This window comes from Nyctibius grandis, chromosome 10 (assembly GCF_013368605.1).
Source record: "Nyctibius grandis isolate bNycGra1 chromosome 10, bNycGra1.pri, whole genome shotgun sequence".
Lineage (NCBI taxonomy): Eukaryota > Metazoa > Chordata > Aves > Nyctibiiformes > Nyctibiidae > Nyctibius > Nyctibius grandis.
The window spans coordinates 5,853,535-5,877,394 of NC_090667.1; the positions used below are offsets into that span (position 1 = coordinate 5,853,535).

General features: G+C 42.5%; 1 protein-coding gene across 5 annotated transcripts; it reads right to left on the reverse strand.

The window, feature by feature from the left end:
• Window positions 1-9: 9 nt before the first annotated feature.
• Window positions 10-22,930, reverse strand: TBC1D9B (TBC1 domain family member 9B). Of its 5 annotated transcripts, none has more exons than XM_068408598.1 (22): window positions 22,771-22,930; window positions 20,075-20,185; window positions 16,635-16,753; window positions 15,358-15,586; window positions 14,458-14,716; window positions 13,605-13,812; window positions 13,262-13,474; window positions 12,937-13,098; window positions 12,180-12,330; window positions 11,573-11,787; window positions 10,705-10,822; window positions 9,679-9,964; window positions 8,878-9,007; window positions 8,279-8,377; window positions 7,375-7,443; window positions 5,999-6,239; window positions 5,571-5,636; window positions 5,355-5,426; window positions 4,914-4,946; window positions 3,817-3,864; window positions 3,258-3,364; window positions 10-2,466 (listed from the first exon to the last, which is right to left on the reverse strand). In XM_068408598.1, the coding sequence occupies exons 1-22, from the start codon at window positions 22,886-22,888 to the stop codon at window positions 1,774-1,776; spliced, it is 3,747 nt and encodes a 1,248-aa protein (XP_068264699.1). In that variant the 5' UTR covers window positions 22,889-22,930; the 3' UTR covers window positions 10-1,773. The 5 variants fall into 5 exon arrangements, with proteins under 5 accessions (XP_068264699.1, XP_068264698.1, XP_068264700.1 ...); XM_068408597.1 differs by having other exon boundaries at window positions 4,914-4,964; XM_068408599.1 differs by lacking the exon at window positions 4,914-4,946.
• Between the last annotated feature and the right edge of the window lie 930 nt (window positions 22,931-23,860).

Consider the following 23,860-nt stretch of genomic DNA (forward strand, 5'->3'; position numbering starts at 1 on the left):
AGTTGCCCATAGGATTCTGGTTCATTTATTGAGTACATGACAGATAAGACAGACAGACAGTGTAAAATCACATGTATTATTTGTACTTTTAAAAAATTACAATAAATTACGGAATAATTAGTAAAAGCAGTTTTACTAATGGCTGCTCTCCAGTGACACAGGACAGAGGAGGCAGAGAAATAAGAAATATGTACCAGCTGTGAATACATACAGAGAATGTCACAAGGAGGAATTAACACTGAGTAGCACACCAAGTAGTGTTAAATGGGAACATCCAACCGTACGTGTCCTTCCCATCCTTTACACTCCAAATCCCAGCCAAAAGCTGTAGCAAACCTTGCCTTCAGTGCAGGGTCTGCTCTGCCGCAGCATCTCTCGCTCTGGCTCTGCAAGGCAGATGCCTGCGTACTGAGATGAATTTATCTGTAGGAACAGCATTAATTCTCCTTCCTTGGAGTGCCCGCCCTACTACCAGAAGTCTAACTACTCGTAGTTTCTTCTGGTCTTAATTGATTTAAAAGAGCAGTCACTCAGTCTCCCAGTTATTTTGTCTCTAACTGGAAAGAGATCGAGTCTATTGAGGTTCCCATAACGGGCTGATGGCAGAGGGCCACACTGCTTTGAATTCTTCCTCTTTAGGTATAAGTGCCCTTTGCTGTGTAGTAGTTTCTAAGAGCACATCCATTGCTAGACTCTTTGTACAGGAGATGTTCAGAGAGGACACACTGAGCAGCTGCAGGTGGCACGACACTTCTGCACATCTTCCTGCCCCAAGCATTTGTGAGGGCTGACTGATCAGACTATTCTTAGGGGTCCTCCTAAAAATTGGACCCATTACTAGCTAGTAAAAACAGAGAATCAGCAAGAAACACCAAATGTTTTCTATCAACAGGGAAGTCCAGCAGACCAGTGTGCCACTGCCCTGTAACACTGAGGCTGATTCACTGACTTCTAATTTGGGAACATATTCCCTCATTATAACCATCATGAGCCCATTGATTGACTTAATATTGCTTCTGCACTGAAGTCAAGGAGCTTGTGGCTGCCCAGACAAACTAAAAACAATGGCTTTCAAAGAATTAGAAAAGCAAATCTAGAAAACCAGGTTCGTCTGAAAACTCCTGAATGCTGAAGGAGAAAGAAAGTGATCATACACTATGAAAATGCCTAATCACATCTGAAAGAAACCTGCAGATCTGAGAAATGTCTGCGTTTAGATCTTATGGTGCTGGGAGCAGCGGGGCACATTTGCATTATAGCTGCTGAGTCACAGAACAGCATTGAAGAACTTACAAGACTATTTATAGGTCAGGGTCCTATAGCACTTGACTACACTGCATTAGCTCTCAGCTTGGCAGCCAGAGGTGAACATGGTTTCAAGCCAGGCTGCATCTGCTATGCAAGTTACCCAGGAACCTACAGCAAACAAGGGCAGGCAAGGAGCAGTTACTGTCTGAAATAAAACTTCATTAAAATAAAAGACAGCAAAAGGCAGACATGCATAATTTATGGTGGTAATTCTATATGTCAGGGGCTATTAGGTTCTAATGGCTCTTGAGAATGTAAATCTGTCAGCAAGAGTAGCCAAAGCAGCACCTACACAAAACAGTCACTGTCAGAAGCCCCTTATCGATTGGAATCTATTGTAATTGTGTAGTTACTGGTCTCTGATTAAACAAAAAAAACCCCAAATACAAAATACCAAACCATCCTGCCATCTGCCGTATTATTTCCCTGTTTTATCTCCCAAAGACAATTTCTGCTTTCTTGAGTTCACCCTGACACGGAGGAAAGTTCATAGTCACTGGATGAACTGACTTGCCTCTCTACCTTCTTCTGATCTTTGATCTTCTGGAGAATGTTGACTTTTTTCTCAAAGTAGTCAACAAGGGCTGCTTCTGTCAGCATGGAAGCTAAGATCTGCTCAAAAGAGATAGACCAGTCAGTATCAATGGTACTACCATACCTGGCAGCTGAACTACTGCCTTCACAACCAACGAGCACCGTGTCATCTGCAATGTCTTCACACTGCAGGGAGCCTGTGCTGACCATTGAGTAGGAAGACATGGACATATCATCTTTGGTTTCATCATCTGATAGCAGCTGTAAAGGAGAGCCTTGTCCTTCCCTTGACCCATCTCCTAGAGTTTGGTTCTCGTGCTGTGTTTTCTCAGGCTGAGCATCTCTGCAGGTTTTGTCCTCATGGTCAGCTCGAGGGTGCTGCTCCACTGCTGAATTCTGACTCTGTTCAGATGTTGGTGACTCCTCTTCACTCACAGGATCTTGGGTATTGTTTGCTTTGCAGTCCTCAGACTTCCTCATGGGCCTGTTGGAGAATTTTTTTCCAACCTCTCCAATTCGCAGAAGGAGACTGGCTACTGTGGCAATTGCATGGTACAGCTCTTGCTCCACCGGGTCCTCACTGAACATGTTGTAAAGGGTCTTGCATAACTCTATGAATTGTTCCTTTAAAACACAAAGACCAAAAATCTTACTTCAGGGTGAAAAAAGCTGACAGTGGCAGATGAAGCAACAGGCACCATGTTGACTGACTCCTTGTTTATTTGCCTCCCCACCAAGTAAGTGGCAACATACTGTACTGATTCAGAACAGTCCAATACAGGCAAATTGTTCTCTCTCTGCTGTAGTGGCTAAACTGAGACACAGCTAGCAATTTAACAGTGGTTGGGCTTTTTGCTGACAGATGACCAGAGTACTCACATAGTCACATCTGAGAAAACCTAAAGTTTTACTTCTGTCCTGCTACTCTTTAGTGGTCAGCTTTTAAGCATTTCCAAACTGCTTTAAGTAGCACCCGTCAAGGAAATTAGAGACAGAAAAGATCACACCAGTCATCAGACTCTCTTTCCTGTAACCACATTCTTTGCTCTCCACCAAGCAGCTGTAACTCGAGGCAATGCAAAACCAAAAAAGCCAAACAAGTTTGTATGACTGATGGCATATTTGAAACATACTGCTCTGGAGGGAAAACACAGATTGCAGTCCTCAGAAGAAAAATTGGTCTGGGAAGCAGAGAGAATCAAATACATTTGATTGGTGGAAACAAAGCAGTTTGTCCACGTCCACTGAGGAATTCAACACACACGTGTGGAATTAGAAGCTTCTAAAGCTCACCAGACCAGAGCAGCAGGGCAATCTACAGGCAAGGACTGAGTGCACTGGCAAAATGGCTGCGCATACTGCTGAATTCCCCACTAAGCTGTCTCTAACTGGAAACCTTCATACTCACTTCTTACCTGGCTCATTTTGGGCAGATCCTTAATGGTTTCTTTCTTGGACTCTTTTTCCTTGGCCCACATTCTTAGGTAGTATCTGTAGTCCTGTGGACTGGTACCTTTCTCCTCTGCAAGACAAGAACAAGTCACTACCGTCAGGTGGTCAATGGTTTCACACTTAAAAAGCAAATGCTGTGCCAGGAAAAATCATGCTGGAAGCAGATTTTATGGACAGTTCAGGAAAGCATCTACCAGGAAGGCTGCATTGTTTTCTGCTAGTTTATCTGATCCAGCTCAGTAGAGCAAAAATGTTAACACTGCTGCATCAGCTGGATTTCTCATAAATGAACTCTATAAGTTGACAACTTACCAAACATAATTTACAAATGTTATGATCTTGGTACGTAGAAGAGTCAAAGCAGTAAGGCGTAAGAGAAATTTATTTCCCATCTCACATCCCACTTTACCTCTGCCAACAAGGGACACTTTGAAAGGTCTCCTTGATACAGCAACGGACAATGAATAGTTCATAATATGAGAGAGACAAGACTAGAATGTGGTCTGTTTATGATGAAATTACCTCTTTCTGGACCGTTCTCATTTCTCCTTCCTTTATCTTCTTGGGTTTCTAAAAAATTATGGAATTATAGAAGAATGATTAATAGCTGATTTTCAGCAATACAACACATGAAGAACATAAGACAACTCATATACAAATTAAAATCATAGAAGAACATATTTAATAGAAGTTAGATCTCACACTCTCACATCATGTTTGGAGGAGTGAACAGAACCAGATGGAAGCAAGAGGCTGATGGGATGAACTGGATAAAAAGCCACACTGAAAAAGTGGGTTGAAGAACTGAAGTAGAGGGCAGAACTCTCAAAAGAAAGGGTGAAACACAGATGTGAAAGACAGCTAAGTAATGTGATGGCTTAGAGACAAAGAAGTTAAATCATCCAAAGCAAGATAATGAATGGAAAAAAACCAAACCACCACTAAGCACATATGTGACTAATATCTACACTCACCATTATTCACTGACTGAACTGACACTTTGGGAGTAATCTGCAGAGTCTAACTTCATGAACTTCACTCTGGTTCCCTATATTGTCACTAGACTTTATGGGAAATCTTGGCTCAACTCAGACTGTTAAGTTAGCCATCTAGCACCAAACAGCACAACTACTTACATTTTTTTGAGCATAACTATATTTTGGTAAACATTTCACATGAATGACATACTTTCACCTCCTATCTGACAATCTCTAAAATTATATTTTAAGAAATACAGTAAATTAGTCTACTAAGAGTTTTACAATTCAATGACAGGCATCCTTATGCCTTTAAATTAGAAGGTATCATCTACCCAGGCCAGCACGCCTAGCACCTCCCATGCTCTGCTCTGAGCTTATTTTCCGCCCACCAGTTTATAGGGTGAGATAAACACCACTGAAAGGAGCCAGACAAAACCTATTTTGACCAAGGTTGAAACTCAATAGGTAGAATATACTGAAAAATATCGAATTACTTATAGCACTTCATTCATAGTGGGAGTGTCTTGAGAGAGGAGCAGCAGCAGCAACTTCAGAGTATTTAAAACAGCACATTGGTGCTGGCAGATGGTATCAGCATTATAGCCATGCTCAATGCATGCACATAATTCATGGACTGACCTTGAGACTCACAGTGCAGGCAGAAATCCAGCTCTGAGACAAAAGGAGATACTTGAGCAGCAGAAAAAGGGGTTGAGGGGACAATATCCCAGATAAAATAGAAGAAAAGGCCAGACATAGACAGACAGAAGGAAACAAAAACAAGAAGAAAGACAATGAGACTTGCATGAAAAACCTAAATCACGGTGGGAGACAGGCGCTGGTAAAAGCACACTGCTCCTCCTCAGCAGTCTGTAACTGTGCTTCAGAGGGGTCCTGCACGAAATGGGCGCTAAGCAGTTTAAGCTCCAAACTTCTTTCCCATTATGCAACAAAGACAGCGAATCTTAACATACTGCCACCACGAGACCATGCTTTGCAAAAAATCACTGTTCTCAGCACATGGATTTGTGCTGTAACTCCTGCCTAAACTGACAGGTAAAGGCAGCAATATTGTATTACCTTCTGTTGTAAGATCCTCTGTGAAGTAACTTGTGGCCTCCAAAGCAGACTCTGTCTCCTCTGGATTCAGTGCTGTATTTACAGAGAAGGAAGTGTTGAGATCTCTAAGCTAATTGAACAGCAGTTCATTAGCAAAATCCACGAGGCATCCCTTTTCAATTGCATGTTAGAACAGACCATGCTCAACAGTAGCAATATATGAAAGCAATCACTCACCAGGAGGCAGATGCAGTTTGTAAAGTACTTTGAGTTTTTCAGTGAGGTCACCATGGTACATCCCACCTGTGAAGAAAAAAAATGGTTAAGAAAACAGCAGTTAGGATAAAGAATCACCCTCTGGTCACAGGCTCAAACTAGAATGAGTTCACATGCAATGAGGAAACACTAACTGCACAAAGCCCTGTGCAGAGCAGTAAAGAAATGTACAGCAAAGCTGCATTTTGTTGGTTTGCCACCTATCATTTCCCAAAAAGGGGGATTGCCTAGCAGCAAAAAGGCACCTTTTGTTCTGCCTGAGGCTTCCTGTAAGGCTGTCACCCTCCCCCCATGACAGTGCAAATACACTATCTCCTTTTAGTTCTCTGCTTGGAAAAGGAGAGAAACAATTTTTGCAATATTCCATCATCTCCAAAACCACCACTTACTCATCCCTGTCACAAACTCCTTGAAGTTGATGAGAGAATCCCTGTTCTCATCCAGAAGCCGGAACAAACGCCCTGCTAGCACAGGCGTATGTGCGCCACAGGACCACGGGGTCAAACTGATGAACAGCTCTTTGAACTGCTCCATGTCTATGCGATACTGCTCCAGGTAGGGTAAACTCTGATCTCGGTGGGCAGCTGCAGCACGATTATTTCCCCAGTAACAGCTCATCAGATACTTTGCCTTTGGAGGAAAAGGATTAATAGGTCAGATTATACCACACTACAACAGTCCACAGGAATGAAGACTTTGTTATAGCTCAAGAATAGCACTGAGTGAGCAGAGAAGAGACATTTCAGGAAACACTTTATCTATCTCCCCCATTATTCCTAGTGTTACTTCACTACAAAATAATATGAAATGAAGGAAGAGGCAGGGATTTCAAAAAAAGCATGAAGAACCATTTTAAGTGAAAAATACAAAAAACATGATTTCAGGTTTGAACAAAATGACACTCAGGCTTTACTGCAAAGGGAACATGCAGGTTTTAGAACTAAGCCTCTCTTTCTGAGTCTACAGCACAGTGCAACTCAGCTGGCAAAACTGATTGTCAATACTGATTTGCAAAGCTCATTGTCAATACTTCTCAATACAGAAGACTGAGACACCACATACAAAGACCTTTGTAAACATGGGTGATAGAAATAAAATTAAATTAAACAATGCAAGTAGTAACATTGTTGACCAAGGGACTAATAACAACAATGTCTGGGAAGGAAAATTGTCTAGCTTTAGTAATTTCATCGCAGTGTGACAAAGAGGTCAATTCAGTCATGAGGAAATACTCTGGAATCTGTTTTTTTTTCTCCAACAAGGTAGTTTAAACAGATAGCTGGGATTGTTGCCTCTGTTCAAAGTCTTACTGGACTTGGTAAATGCAGTTGGGTAACATCACTCTTTTAAAAATACATACATTAACAAACAGAAGCAAAGCACTTAAGTAACTTTGTCACAATTACGGAGCAAGTCAATGGCAAACTTGAGAATAAAAATTGAGGTACAGTCAATCCCAGCTGCCTGTTTTAAGTGCTATGTGACATTCCTTTCCATTGACTCCACAATCTCTTTCTAAATAAGCATCATTCAAATACTGCGAACGTGTTTTGGCCATCTTTGGGAAACAAAAAAAAAAAATCAATCGGATAGTAACAGGGCCAGTCTCACTGGCACCATGTATAACCATGTATAACAGAATGCCACATCTATTTCTGATAGGTTAAATTAAGAATCAAAGCAAAGTAATTGCTTCCCTTCAGACTTATTTTGATATTTGTTGTCCCTGTGTCAGAACACATTCTTCCTCACTCAAGCTTCTTACCTTGAACACTACATACAGCTCTTCTAGTTCTTCAATAGAGAAACCAATGTCACTAGACACAGCTCGGACCTATAGTTAGGGAGGAATTAGAGTGAACAATTTATTTCAAAGCTAGAAAAATTAAATATGACTCACTGAAAAATCTGTGTAACATAGAAAAGAAGAAAACAAGTGCAAGGAGATCTGATACAGGATGTGAGGGAAAACATAACCATTCTAACATCTCCCATTGCTATGGATTACAGGTCAGGAAGGCAGTTTCTGGTCAAGCAGAAACTGCTGACATTTGAGCAGCTAGAAAAAATTACTGCGCTTATTTCCTGTTTGTGCAGACCTGGCTGTGCAGACTGTGTTGTCCCTCCCTCTTGTTTTTATCTTCATATGTTTGACTCAGACGCATTGAAAAACAACAGTGAAAGAAACATGTGGATGAGGTTCCACCTAGGACATGGGAGATAACTGCAATAGATATGGACATTCCCCTTTGGCCATGGACCCTTCTGTAGAATTCCCTAATGAGCCAGCACACTCTCTAAATGGCAGGAAAATAATTATATGCTAGCTAGCTTTTCTCAAAGATTCCAGGCAAGCAGTAAAACAGACAGCACTAGGCAGTGGAGACTGTTACAAGGCCTACAAGTGGTTTTTATCTCCCTCCGTGACAAGTATCTCATTCGATCACACCCTAGCACTTCAGTCTATTTTATTAGATTAACTAGAACCATGTGAGGAAGAAAACAAAATCCATTATTCTAGCCAGTAAATTCATTTTTCACACGAACTGCAATTCTTTAAGTCACTTAAAAACTGGGTCTGCTGCAGTGCAAACTTTCTAGATGCTTATAGCAAAACACATTCCATTAATATGCCATTTGGAAGCTCACTCAATCTGGGAGTCACATACCACGCTCTTCTTGGCTGTATCCTCCAGAGACTGGATCACTTTCAGCCTTTGTTTAAAACGCATTTGTTCAATGTCATCTGCCTTCAAATTGCTAAATTTCTACAAGAAAGGAAGCAGACCAGGTCAACATCATCTCCTAAACAAAGAACAACCCCTGTTCAATTACATGTTCTTTAACAAGTGTACTATGCCCTCAGAGATGATCTAAAACCCCTAGAAGCCTTTTACTAGCAGCAAAAAGGTGAGGAAAAACTGGAGATCTATTCCCTGTTTATCCCTGTCCTACAAGAGAAGTCATTCAGAATTCATGAGAAATCCAGCATCAGAGGTTTCTAGAGAACAGCTGAAAAAGTATCTGTCAGGACTGACAGAAATACAGATCCTATACTGTGGCAGAGATAAGAGAATAGACAGGTTGTTATTCCTTCCAGCCCTGTTTTTTAATAGGACCCATATGAGATTCCACTAGAAACACCAAAGTTAACAGGCTTTTCTACTGAATAGCTCAGACAAGTAAGATGAATTTGGTGACACTTTTATAAAAGAAACCAATAACAAACAGAGATGGCAGTTTTGAAGAAATAAACAAAATACCTTACCTCATAGGATGTTTTGATGAGTTCAAAGATGTCAATTTCAAGCGGTGGGTCATCTCCACTCGTCAATAAGGCATGCAAGTGGGGAATAGGGGGAGAGACGCTCTGTCTGTTAACTACATTGTCCAAATATCTGTGGGGAAAAAAACAGAGCAGATGCAAGACTCCATGATTAGTGTCCAGGAAAAGAAGTAATATCCCAAACACATCATTCCCAGCTTCTTTGTATCCTTAATCTAAACGTGTAGGAAAATTTTAATTTTTCCCAGCTAACCTGCAATGCTACCCTCAATCTATCTGAAGTATAGTTGATTTTCACCCTATTTTTGGGGTATCTACTCTTTTTAAAGTGGGCTTCAAGTAGTGAGCTGAAGATCTTGCTGCATGTAGAAGAGATTCACAATTCAAACAACAAAATCTTACATTTACTAGACTTGGGAGATACCTGCTTGATAAAGTTTTATGTTTCTAGAATGCGATTCCTGCCAGGATCTGTTCTTAACAAAGGATCAGAATTCTTCTGTGAATTTCGGAAAAACAACCCGTCAAAGTTCAAATTCAAACTCAAAAGCAGGAATGCATTATGCTGCAAAGCAAACAATTCCAAAAATATGGGATTCCTCCATACTTGAGCCAAAAATTAATTTAAGTTGTTGCAGAAAGCAATAGCAAACCTCTCTGAAGCTCAAGTTACATCCTAGACAGTTATCTGTGAGCTGCTACGTAATGGAATTAGGTAGAAAGAGATGATGACTAAAAGGGTACCGTTACTATTTAGTTATAAATAAGAACAATGAATGGTACCTGCCCAGAACAGTCATGGCTTCACCTTCATCACAGCACTGTAACAACTTCTCCATGTTGGCATCAAGTATGGCCAATGACACCTGCAAGATAAACTTGATTCCCTCATAGAAAAAACAGTCAACAATGACCACGGCACTCTCAAAGGGCATGACACTGAGAAAGAGAGTGAGAAACCAGGAAAGGGATATGGTGGAAATCACTCCCAGGTCCTGCATCTTTTCTGACAGCTGTGGAAGACACTCTCGTGTAAGTTCTTCAAAGATGCCTTGGTCCACCAGTGCACCTGGGAAAAGAAACAAAAACAATGGTAGAACTCAAACTGGTGGTATCATGGTACTATACTCTGGTGGTATCATGTTATTATACCCAAGCCAATAAATTATTAAACAAAGCAGTGTAAGTTCACTTTAATTTCATATAAGCCTCTTAACATCAGAACTAAAATTAAAACATTTATTTAGATTTGTTCCTTGTTCTCAATAAAAATATCATATTTAGACAGAGACTACTCCGACATTGCAGGGCATGCAGAAAGAGAATCTCTCATTGATCTATGCATTTTTCCTGAAAGAAGGGGTGGAGGATTACTGATATTATGGTATTTACATCAAACTATACTCTTTTATACAGACCAACTTTAAAAGCCCATGAAGTGGTGCTTTCACTAACCTTTCCTGGGAGCCTATTCCAAAGATTTAATACATCATTCAGATGGGTAAAAAATAACCCAATAATTTTCTTCTAGACATGCCTCCTTACTGCTAATGGTCCCTCCTGCTACCAATTTTTAGTGACTTCATCTTCCTTGTTACTACAAGGTAGTGCTACTACCTTGGTAGCCTGTAGTGTCTCTTCCTACGTCTCCATCACACACCTGCAACTTTAAAGGGAACAGGGTTGTGCTTCATCATCTTTAAAATGCATCACATTTAATTCATTCTGAACAACAAAATGCTCCTCAGAGATGCTGGTGCAACTGTAGCTGAAAGTCCAGGCTCCAGCATGAATTTGACAGAGACTCACCCACTACTCTTGTGTTGTAGTAATCTGGCAACATCCTCTCACATAAAGCCACTAGGAGCCAGAAAGCCTCTTCCTCATTGCAGTACAGCAACAGTACCGACGTAACAATGTTCATGGCCTACGAGCCGGCAGAGTTAAATATGCAGATACAAGAGAGAAACACGAAGATGTTCATGAAAGCTCTGTCATTACAGACCAGCTAAACTTAAAAAGCATGAATACAGCAAAACTGTCACTAAGAGTCACATCTATTTCCAGCTTTTACTGGTATCTGAGTCCACAGATGACCTTGAGCCAATTTACCTTCCTGTTTCAGTTCCTCTGTTTGTGAGGACGCAAATAATACAACTACTTTTTGTCAAGCACTTTCACCAATCAATGTGACTAAGTATAATTTTCAAAGTTTTCATAAAAACCTTTGTAACAATGTGGTCATAACAGAACAACATAATGAGAACCTCTAATACCAGAGCAATACACAAAATTAATCTGAATTTCCACTGAGTTGTTTCACAAACCAGCAACTGGCTTCATTTTCAATACACTGCCCAAGTGCATCATCACTTACTCGATTTAATTGCTCTTTTTAATGAAACCAGAAGATGTTTTTGCTGAACTAGAGAAAGCTCTAGCAGGAAAACTAGTAAAAGACTGTCATTAGACCTAAGAGAAACATGCAAAATCTATTTAAATGCTATATCCAAAGGACAGTTAAGGGATCCTGCAACATCACCACTTCTTTCCTACTCTCACACCACCACACGGACAGCATGAAGGAAAGCTTGAAACTGAACAAAAAGCTGCAGAAAACATTTAAGTCAGTCACAGTCATGGTGTAGGGCTAACAAGTCTAAATCTTCTTTCTTACCTGACAGTACCCAATTGTGGGATTTCTGAATGCATAAGCTGTTAAGACTCTCCGGAGGGCAGCAATTCCCAGCTCATTCTGGAAGGCAGGATGTTCTGGCATAGAACGGTGCAGATCTCTCTCAATTTCCTCTGTAGCAAGATTGTACTTTCCCATTGACTTTTCCACAAGATCTGCATAGTAACCAGGATGAGTCACCATCTCATTCCAAGCCCCTGTTAATGACAAACAAACATTGCTTTACCTCTTGAGCTTCGGAATACAGATTTTATGCCCACAATTTCAGAGAAGAGGCAGCCAGGAAGCGCTACATGAACTCATCAACTACAAATAGGTATGAAAGCATAGTAACAAATTCATTAAATCACCACGTTAGAGTCTAGGTCTCAACAATGAAACACAGACAAAGGAGGCCAAAAAGGCTCTTTTTCATAAAGAAAGTAATCTCAGGAATGCAATCAGTCCATTTGTGGCAAAAATACCATGAAGTATCATTCAGGTGGAGTTAACTTGTGATTAATTTCTTCCGAAATGAGCTCAGATTTATACCTTTTGAGATATGCAGAAAGCTTTTTCCTGCTAGCTGGAATCCAGCACAACCTCCTACCTGAGAAAAGGAGCCACAGCTCTCCACGAAGATTCTCTGGGATTCCTTTTTGCACCAGCTCCCTAGTCTTGGCGGTGCGATACATACACATCCCTCGCCCATATTCAAAGAAATGAATGTTCCAAGACTCTTCCTTCATCTTCTCCTTTGCCTTCACAGGAACAAATATGGCAGTTTTAGGAGATTAATGCATTTTTATGTTTGTAGGAGAGGTGATTTCTGGGTATACTCAGGCCTACACTACACAACATAAATGCATTGTGACATTTAAAGCCTTTCTTCCTCCTGCTGAATAAAAGGGTGTATGCTAATCTACACTGCTCTGAATGAGTTCTCACCTTGCTTGAAGTCAAGTCTTTACAATGCTAACACGTGCTGTGCAATGGCATTACACCTTGCCAATCTCTACATAAATGCAAGCAGAACCACGTTCTAAGACAACTAGGAAGCAGAGATACCAGTTCTCTACTTCCTTGATCTGAAGAAAAGTAGTTCTTCACAGACATGAATTTACATCGCAGCACAGTAATGCTAATTTCTCAGCCTCTAATAAAGTATCTCAGGTATCTCACTACTTATAAATTAAGCGGACGGTCAGGTTACATCTATGCAGCACTATCACTGTGACAGACACAGCAGTGATACTGCAGGACTGACCAGGGATAAAATGCATTTTCAGAGTCTTAGCAGGACAGGAAATCTGCAACCTACTGCAAACTATTTATAGTTAAGTGTTTTAAGTTAAAATATTATTTACTCCTTTGGGTCCCAAGAGCTCCTCGGAATTTCTTTTGAAGAGCTTGAGTAGTCCCTGCGAGGCCGTTGGCACTTCCCCGGCACTGACGTTGACAGGTCGATTGCTGAGAGCAGATGTGGGACTAACTGCAAGTGGGCTGCTGGAAGGCAACTCTGGAACCTCCTGAACAACAGAACATAAAGCATCTGAGCTCAGGCAGCCTCCCTCCTCTGCTAATTGTCTAACAAAGAGACATCATGTGCTGGTAACCAGCACTGTTAACACACTGTAAGGAGCATTACTCTGAAAAGTTGACAAATGCTCCTCCCAGCTATTTCCTTAGTACCTCGCAACCAGGATCAGCCAAATTCCACTTCCATTCCCTGTCGCTGCTGCATGGTTTCTTGGATGGCGTTCTCTGCAAGAAGTCAGAGATTCTCTGTACCAAGAAATCTCGGTCTTTCAGATTGGCAAAGAAGAAGGTCATTTTACTTTTAGTGCTGATGGACAGAGGGCTGGGCAAGACACTGGAACTATCTGCTTTCTCAACTATTGTCACCTAGAAGACAAAGACAAGGGCCATTTGGATCTAGCAGATTCTCTACTATCTATAAAGCACTGCACAAAAGCTAGAAGCACACAAGACAAGAAAGCCCTGTAGTCTTAATATACAGCTAAGAAATCCCCACCTCCCTGAGAGGAATGATGAGATGACAGGCCTCCTCTGCCTTGCTGGCAAAACAGATGTAATTGTTGGAAACAAACATCTGGCCAGGAATATGCATCTTGTTGAATGGAGTCCACAAGGTACAGTCTGTATGTCCATCCAGGCATTCATCCTTGGGCAACCGGAAAGTGGCACGGTAGCAGTCATTTTTGGCTCGAGCATCCAGGTCTCTGGGGGAAAGTAGAGAGTAGTCTCCAGAGTTTTTTTTCTCACTTGAAAAACCCAGTCAAACACTAATGTTAAGTGTTGACTCCAATCACAACCTTCAGACTGTGCTGTGTATTCTTAGTATTCATTTCTCTAACTGAGATGCCACCCCTTATCTGACTCCTCTTTCAGCTTTCAGACGTGCTTCACTGACAAGGTAAGTCCTGCAATTCAAGATAAAATACGCAAGTGCATCTATGAAACTTAAATGTTACATCAGATTCTGAAACTGCAGGGAATAGCCCCCAGCAGGAGGATTTATTACAATACAAATGTATATTACTTTTTATAAATCTTCAACTTCAGACAAAGGGGCTGATGTAATTTCCTTCTTTCACATTTTTTTAAACAGGATTTTCAACAGTTTCTAGTTGAAAATTCCTTCTGACAGTGCCTAGCCATGCATAAGAAAGACATGAGGGTGTGTGTGAATTCAGTACTAATTTGGGATGGAAAAAAAAAGAACAGGCAGAGGGCTAATGACTGAAGTATGTGATGCAGCCCCTAGAGTGAGAAAACCCCATGGCACCCGGGAGCTACACAGTAATGCAGATTTATTATTACAATGCTGTTATCTGTCTTATCTTCTCACTGCTGGAAACACATACCTTTTTAATGCAGAGATGTTCTTAAGAGGCTTCCTGGGCTTTGGGAGGGACTTGTCCTGTAGGAAGCTCTCATTATCCAATAGCTGCCGCATAGCAATGTTAGCCAGCTGCTCCATCAGCTTGAATGTCTCGTTGATGTTGAGAAACATGGAAAAATAAAGTTCATTGTCCCTTGTGCTTACTTTAATGCACTCAGGAAACAGCAGTGTAGCATTTTTTTCTAGCTGGGTTACATCCACCCACTGGATCACCAGTGTAACTGGGAAAAAAAGTTCAAAAAACCTACTATTACAATTCGAGGCAGAACAACAATCAATCAGAAATGAAGCTCAAGCAGCAAGTAAGCTCTCAGTGTAGCAGCATTCTTCCCCTCTTACACATGGACAATTATTTTCTTCATACTATTACTGGGTTCTCCAAAAATACTTGGAAATAATCGTTGGGATTAACTAGACTAGAAATAATGCAGTTCCAAAAGGACCATCTCCCATCCAGTAAATGCTTCCAACTACAATTACTCAAGTTTTCATTCTTTCTTTCCAACGAATTAGCTTTTGACTCAGGAGTTCAAGCTTTGTAAATACGGGGTCCTGGCAGTAGTTCCAAGTAAAACTCACCAAAATAAAAATATTGCTTGGTTCTCTAATCCAGCTGAAGTAAAACTTCAGGTGTACTTGTACAACTTGAGATATGTTCTGAAAAATGACTCAGACACTCAGTCTAAACAGCACTGAAGTGCCTACGAGTGCAAGGACTGATCTATGCGTTGAGATAGAGCTCAAAGGATTCCCACAAGGAAAAAACCTGTCAGCTTAAAAAAAAAAGTTCACACGAAAGATCACTTGCATCAGAAAGATCATGGGAAACAGCAGAAAAAAACCTAGCAGGCTTATAACTTACCTTCTTTGCCCAGCAAAAAGGAGTAGAAACAGAGGTGATTGACGGTGAGGTACAGCCAACCCTGCCTGGGTACACGCCCCTTCCAATAGCTGCAGGAATAGTAATTGACCAACTTCTCCACCTCAGGCATCCCAAACTGCTTCCGCATCTTCAGTTCAGCCTCTTTGAATTTACCTGGATCCTCTTCACTCTGGGGCTGCTCGTTCTTGTTCTCTTCAGCAATAATTCCCTGAAAGGACATGGGAGGAGAAAGAGAAAAAATGGAAGGGAACATGCCTGCTGACAGATGTAATATACAGCAAAAGGTCACAGCAGAAATCCAGATGACAGAAAGAAGAACCATGACACAGCAGTTATCATTTCTCCTGTCACGTTAGAGAAATAGTAAAGATGTAGAAAGAGCAGTCAGACAGTTGGGGATCTGGGATCTACTCCTGAACGTGTGCAGCAAGCATTCATGTTTAACGTTTGACTGAGTTTCTCACGGCTGGCCTGGTAACACGTTGAACACCCTGCAGGAGAACTGAAGTCTATTTTCACTTGCCAACATGCTTCTTCAACAGGAAGAAGATCATCTGCCAGGAAGGGCAGAACTCCACAGTCTGTCAGATCTTGACTGGCCAGAAGGAAAAACAAATGACCACAATCTCTCTCAGACACACACAGAAAATACAAAGAATCTGACAGGAGTACTGGAAAAGACTCACATTGCTGCTGTTTGATAAAAAAACCTGTATTTATAAGTTTCTACTCTGCAGAATTTGTGGGCTGGGAATCTGAAAGGTGTTAACTGCACAACAAGCAGAGACACCTGTCTGACTCAAACCAGTGGAAGCTGGGGTGCAGACGAGATGGCTTCCAGACCATCATGGCAGAGCAAGTGCACTGCTTGCAAACCAGAATTCTCTCTCCCATATTTGTTGCTAGATGAACCCTTGTTTCACATTCTCTCTGCATCAAAGGTTTAATCCGGAAGGATTTTAAAGAGGCATTATATTTTACTTAGTAGAAGCATCCTAAGCAGGCTGTTTCTTGAGATCTACTGCTCATAACCTTTTCTCCCCAAAATACATTTGTCCAGTGTTATGACTGTAACGTGACGCTGATAATACTGTATGCATTTCATGAGGTATGTATGTCTGAAAATGGAGCAGAGAGAAGTTTTGCAATGGATCTCTTGCTCGCTCCCTCCCTCCCAAGGATAAAAAATTCTTAAAACCACCTCTCCCCATTCTTTCTCAGGATCTGAAAGTCCTTCAGGGAAACATGTCACTTACGTGTATCTTGCCCTTGACAAAGGTGGTGATATCTTCTTCATTATCAAAGATGGACAGAGTCTGCAGTAAGTTATTCTCCAGCCATTCCCAATGCTTTGTGATCTCTTTACGAGATGATCCTAATTGAAGGGGTGAAAGGTGATGGGAAGAGCAAAGGAAAAAAGAAATGAGAACAAGGTCTTTTTTCCTCCAAGTTCACAGCAGGAAACTAACAATTACCAAACAGTGATCAGGACAAATAAAACACCCCAAATATATACATGTAAAGGATATTTTGTGTACACCGACATCACGTTTCTAATGAAATCTCTCCACTGGCACCAAGGATAATCAGCACACTACCAACAGACCATCCTATTTGCCACTGCACACCAAACACAGCTTTTTTCCCAGACAAAAAGCATTCTTATAATCCAGGCAAGAAGTACTCTTTTAATTCCTGGTATTCTAGAATAAAAATAATGAGCTTTCAGAAGAACCTTGAAATTTCAGAACACTGAAGTTTTTACACCTACAAAGAGGTTCCATTTTCCATGGGCAATGGTCAGCAGAGAGCATACAATTCCAAAAGAAAAAGCAACCAAAATAAGTCACATGTCAGAAAGTTCTTTGCTTTCTTAAATAAAAATCTCAGCAAAACTTGTATCAGTTAGTTGTCTTTAACCATCCAGTCCACAAGAGTTCACAAAGGATAAGCTTCACTGTGTGACCAATTTAAAGAACTTTTCTATAGAAAGTTGCCTTAGTTAGTTGCCATTAATTATCTCAAAGATTTGTGTTTACTAAAAGATTTCTTCCTCTCTATCAACGGCTATCACTATATTCTCTTGTAGACAGGAAAAAAAATGCAGAAGAAATAAAAATAGCAATTCAATTTTTTTAACAAGATAAGAAACATCATTAAATGCAGACAAAAATAATTCTGTTTAAATGTAAATCAAAGACATCTGTAAGGTTCTCTTTGACAAATTCCAGTAAATTTCTCCTGAAATTTCATGCAAAAGCAGTGGTATATCTGAAAATGTTAACAGCATGACTCAGAATCACAGACTCAATCAGGTTGGAAGAGCCCTCTGGGATCATCGAGTCCAACCATTGCCCTGACACCACCATGGCAACTAGACCATGGCACTAAGTGCCATGTCCAGTCTTTTCTTAAACACCTCCAGAGACGGTGACTCCACCACCTCCCTGGGCAGCCCCTTCCAATGTCTAATGACCCCTTCAGTGAAGAAATTCTTCCTAACGTCCAACCTGAACCTCCCCTGGCGAAGCTTGAGGCTGTGTCCTCTTGTCCTGTCACTAGTTGCCTGGGAGAAGAGGCCGACTCCCACTTCACTACAACCTATGCTACTACTCCCACTACTCAATTTCCCTGTGAGTACATTAGACCCCTCTGGGTGGTTAATGACGGAAAAGAAGAAAGCAGCAGACAACGCAAGCAGTTCCCTAAAGCTACTGCTCTACCTGCCTTTCTTTTTCAACAGGCAGCTTCAGCAATGAAATAGTCTTCACGTATTTGTAGCTGGATACCTAACCACAAAACCCAACGCCAGCTAATCTGTGGTTTCATAAGCAAAAATAACTCCAGGACCTGAAACCAAAAACTAGAAGCTAAACTAAGCTGTCTTGTCTCAAAGAACTGCAGGGCTATGAATTTGAGTTTGTGTGTACAGCCCAATGGATTAGACAACACATTTTTTCTTTTGCCTCTGCGTATAAGTTTACTGACATCTATCCTAGCCATCTGACAATGCTTTTAAAGTATAAACGATTTTGAGTAATACAAAATGGCTTATTTTAAGGGCACAGAATTATCAATTGTAGGATGCTTTGGTTGTGGAAAAAACCCACAGGTCCAGCAACAATATCAGGGGAATAAAGTCTGTGTTCTGTTTTGTTTCACGAGCTGCATCCCCTACCAAGTGACAGTAGACAGGTTGCTAAAATAAGCTAGGCCTCAATAATTGACATCTTTCTAAGAACAACATTAGAATGACATACATGAAGGAGTAAAATCCTGCAGTTCCTACAAAGAGAGATATAAGAACAAAGTGCTGAAAGGCTGAAGCTGCATGCATGACCAGAATGCTGCCCACTAGAATTTACACATGATAAACTGTAAATAAAAGATACGCATTTTTCAACTAGAGAGCCATATACGTTTTATAACTTGAAGTGAATGCCAGTATTCTTACTTTGACAGTAAAATGAGAACAAGATATAAATAAAAAAATACTTTGGATGAAGACAATGTATTTACTCCGGTATAATAATTTATCAAACTCCATTCGGTTGTTATATAGCCCATCTCATTTTACCTTGTTGCATCACTTAAAAGTAACTGAGATCCAGAGGATATCAACTACAGCACTCCTGAAATTGTACAAAAACAACACATTCATTGAGTGTCAAGATACTATAAAATTTCAGATTTGCACCATATGTGGCCACCAAATATTCTGCTTTTTTCTATGCAGTTTCTGGCCTGCCATTTTGTTTTCTTTCTGCCACTCTGCCTCCTCCTTCCTCAAAAGGGAAACTGAGTTTCTGTGAAACGCAGCAATTTCTAAACCTCTCTTCTGCGGAATTTAAGTAGCTCTGCGAGGGAGAATATTATTTGGTTGCCTGGGGAGAAGATGGGAACAGGGAAAACAAGACAGCAGCATCTGTGGGCTTAGCCAATGTTTACTTCATGCTCAGATTTTACATCTCAACCACAAAATGAGAAGTGAGGATTCTTATTATAAACAAAGTCAGTCTAACGAATACATCTAAAGATATTTTCTCGTTAGCAACCAGTAGGACTTAAAGCCTTAATCAAAGTTCACCACCGGACATCAGAAGGTTGTACCATGGTATTCTAATACAGCAGTTACACTTCTCAAGTAAAAGAGGCCAAGGATTCTTGATGTTGTAAAAAAAATATTACTGTAATATATTCTACAGATATAGTATATCAATACATCTTTTACAAGACATAAACAGCAGAAGAAAATAAATTGGATCAAGACAGTAAAGAGATTCCCCAAAGAATGTCTGGCACCTTGAATGACCTTACATGTTCCCATCTTGTACCGTGTTGCTGGTAAGCAGGTTTTGGCACAACACTCATTGTCCCACAGCAATCTCATCATCACGGTTTTATTCTCTGAACAATCTCACTATGACCTTGCGAACAGATATACCTTGGAAGAAAGAAAATGCATAACATCTGCAGAAATGGAAGCTTTTACAGAGCCTTAAGTTCCTAAACTACAGTTTAAACAACATTAGGAAGTTCTGTCACTTCTGGCATCCTCCATTACCCCACCAGAAGCTCTAGAGAGTTTCCTGAGCAGTCACAGAATACTGCTATGTGGGATAACTGATCATCTGAACGAAACAGACAATAGAACAACACAAATCCAGCCCCTGACAAGGACCACATCAATACATACCGCATGCCACTGCCCAATACACTTGAGAGTCCTGAGTCTGGTGCAGAATACGGTATGGGGCAACTCGGGCACTGGAATCCAAAACCACGTCTAATGTTCCCACAAGAAGACCTACGAGGCAAAGAGAGAGAAATTAAAACAAAGAAATTAAATCAAAATGAAGAATTGGGTTAAGTAAAAATACAGGATCAACACTAAAGAAAAACAATAATGTTCGTATCACATATGCTGTGATGGAAGAGCAAAGGCACTTGGTTGAGACAATGAAGACATACACCCAGTCACTGCAAGCACATTAGCTATAAACCAACTACAGCAAATCCCACTGGTAATGGATAAAGTTTAGATGGCAATTAAATGTCACTAAACCTCATTATAATTCCCCACCTTCCCCGGAGAGTTTTCTAATAAGAGTGAAATGTATTTTTCTCTGTGGGGTTTCTGTTGCTAATAGTGATTTTTAAGCCCACTAAACTAAAACACAGAAGAGCTTTCAATGCTGTGTCTTTCAGCATCACCTATGCAAACAGTAGGTAAGATACCTCATCCAAAATGGAATCAAATAGCTCTAGAAAAACTGGTACTCTCAGGTTTCAGTGGTGTTTCTAGAATTACTTTGATTAAACAAAGAAAGAAGGCAGAGAATCAAAACTTGAGAATACAGAAATTAAAATATTTTTGATATGTTAACTAAAAAAGCAGGCACTTAGAGAATAAACGCTGACAGTCACCAGACTTTGTAAAGCAAATCCATTTATTTCAACTAAGTCTATTTACGAGATAAATCAAGTATCTAAGATGATACTTTGCTCTGTTATCCTAGACAATGTACTATGAGCATCTTTAATGCAAATGAATTTTGCAACATCCCCATGATTAAGTTTTCTACCATTAGAACTTGGAGAAGGAGCATGGTTGCTCCTCTGGATCGCTATTTGGGAGGGCCAAATTCCCTGCTCTCCTCCCTATGGTTTGGGTAAGTCTGAGCAAACTGTACTCACCCACAGCTCATTCATTATCATGAAACACGCTACTTCCTCCCCTTTATCTCTTTTGGCTATCCAAAAGCAAGTAATAGATTAGGAATATACCACTGAACATACTTCAAGAGAAGCGCCATCCATAGCACGCTCATCTGGTAATCCTTAAAACAAATATGTGTGTATCCAGCATGGCAGGATCGCAGTTTTGGCTCCAGGTTTCTTGTGTATAATTTTAAGCAGAATGCAGATTAAAAAGTCATTTTTAATACTTCCTGTAACAACACCGAACGTATCAAATATTGACATATGGACCAGTAAGAAGAAGTGTTCAAGAACTTGAGCACGCCAGCAACTTAAACACCTTTCCAGTGTGGCTGAATATGTACATTCTAACCCTAAAACGTCAACTTGCAGTTGTACAGCTCCTTAAGGAGGACGCGTGGCTTTTAACATGTAGGAGCTCTGAAGAAGACTCTCTCACTGAGCTAAACGAGCTCAAGAAGTAAACTGGCTCAAAGCTAAAACCATTTAAGAATAGACCAGTTTAAATGTTTCCAGAATAACACCAGGTATCATTTCTTCCTGTAAAAACCTGGGAAATTCCAGAACACAATTATATGCCTACATGCAAAACTACACAAGTTATGTTACACAAAACAGAGTAATTCAAAATAATTTTAAATATTGTGAAAAGATGAAATACACTGAAATACACTAAAGATGTTTTTCAGATGTGTCATTTCTGTAGTTACAATATTTGGTTAACAGGGCTAATGCATGAAACTGGTTGTGCGTAATTCACAAATGTAAGAAGCACATTTTTATTACTCACATAACTGTGTAAGCATTTTGCACATAAATGGGGTGTTTTAAAAGTGGGGGCATTTTTTGTTGTTGTTAACATTGTGCCTTGGTCACAGTCACGGTTACAGTTTCTGTCACCAGGCATGGCTATCAGGCATATGCACACAGGGGTAGTTTTCATTGGGCTAAACCCACACAACTTCACCCCCGGCCCAAGCACAGCACAATTTTATAGAGATATTAATTAAAAACTATGTCATACTTTCATCTTCTACATCTTGAAAAACCACACCAAAAAAAAAAAAGATACAAAGAAAACACCTCAATAACTCAAGGCAACACGAGGATGACAAAGAAGCCATTTTTGACAAGGGAAGATGATCACCCCAGCCACCCGCTACAGTTATGTGTCCCCCCCGTGCAGCACAAACGCTGACCACAGGCACCCCCGCAGTGCCAGGCGCTGCGCAGCCCCAGCCGGGGAGCACCGGGCACGGCCCGCAGCTCCCACCGACTGCGGGGGCCGGCGGGCGCCTGCCAGCAGGGCGGAGGGACGGGGCGAGGCGCGGACATCGCTGCGGGCGCCGCAGGCAGCGGCCGCCGCCACCGGGGGCTACACACAGCGAGGAGAAGCGAGGGGAAAGGCGGCGCGGGCTCACCGCAGCCGGCGGGGCCTGCATCCCGCCCGCGCCCCCCAGCTCCATCCCCGCAGCCGCCGCCGTACCGAGCCGGGCAGCTCCCGCCCCGCCCTGACGGGACCCCCGCCCCGCTCCTGGGGTGGCCCCTCAGCCCCCCTCGGGCCGGACCGGGCCCTGCCGGGACACGGCAGCGGGGCATGAGCCCGCGCAGCGCCGGCCCCGAGGCGGCCGGGCCGGGCCGGAGCCACCCCTCAGCCCCACCGCGCCTCACCCGTGAGGCCGCCCCCTTTGCCGTGTCCCCGCCGGCGCTGGAGCAAGAAGAAGGGGTTGGCCCGCTCCGTGACCCACAGCGCGCCGGCCAGCAGCACCTCCTCGGGCCCCAGCCACATCGCGGCGGGGCCGCCGCGGCGGAGCAGCTCGGCGGGGCTGGGCTCGGCCCGGCCGGAGCGGGGAGGCGGTGCCGGGGGAGCTGCCCGACCGCGCCGACGGGTCACGGGGCCGCGCCGGCGCCGGGCCACGGCGCCCTCTAGCGGCCTGGCCCCCTCACGGCAGCGGGGCGGTGCGATGCTGCCGCCGTGGCGCGGGAGCGAGGGCCGCGGCTCAGCAGCCTCGAGGTCGCAGGTTCGAGCCCCGCTTCCCGACGTGCGGGCAGGGCCACCTCGCTGCACCGTCCTCGGTGGGCAGCTGGGCTTCAGAGCGGGTCCCCGCCTCTGCCTCTCGGTGGCGGGGGTGCTGCAGAAGGCATTCGCTGGGCCTTCAGCCTCTGCTGAAAGACCTTGGTCAGGGCAGCTCAAATTTGATGAGAGCAACACACATAGTTAAAAATCAGGCAGATAAGAAATCTTCCAGTGCAACCCTGTGGGACCCATTGAGGCTGCCATTAACTGAGATGGGTTATTTAAATGCTCCCTCCCATGCTGTAATTTATTCCCAGCACAGCTTTTGCAGGGAGCTACAGCCTCCTCTCCAAGCTGCTGCCCCCACTGCTGCCCTCACCTGCAGCCCCCAGCACGGGGCGGGGGAACACGTCCAGCTCTCCTGCCCGGGCTGGTGATGCTTTCACTTCCCCTTTGGGGAGATGGGAACTCATTTACCCCTTTTGCTGCGATGCACACGCACTGCCGGGCACCACCGGCACCTCAGCCTCAGCGAGCCAGCCCACACCCCAGCCCGGCATCCCCACTCCTCGCAGCCGGCTCCATTTTGGTCCTCGTTTCGCACATCTGGAGCCCACGTGGGGCTTGTGATCAAGTCCAAGGACAGTCTTTGCAGCAAACGGGAGAGCGGGAGATGCAGTTCCTTCTCATCTCTTGGCTGCAGAGCAGCTTCCCAGTAATTTAGTGAACTGCTGTTCTTGTTTT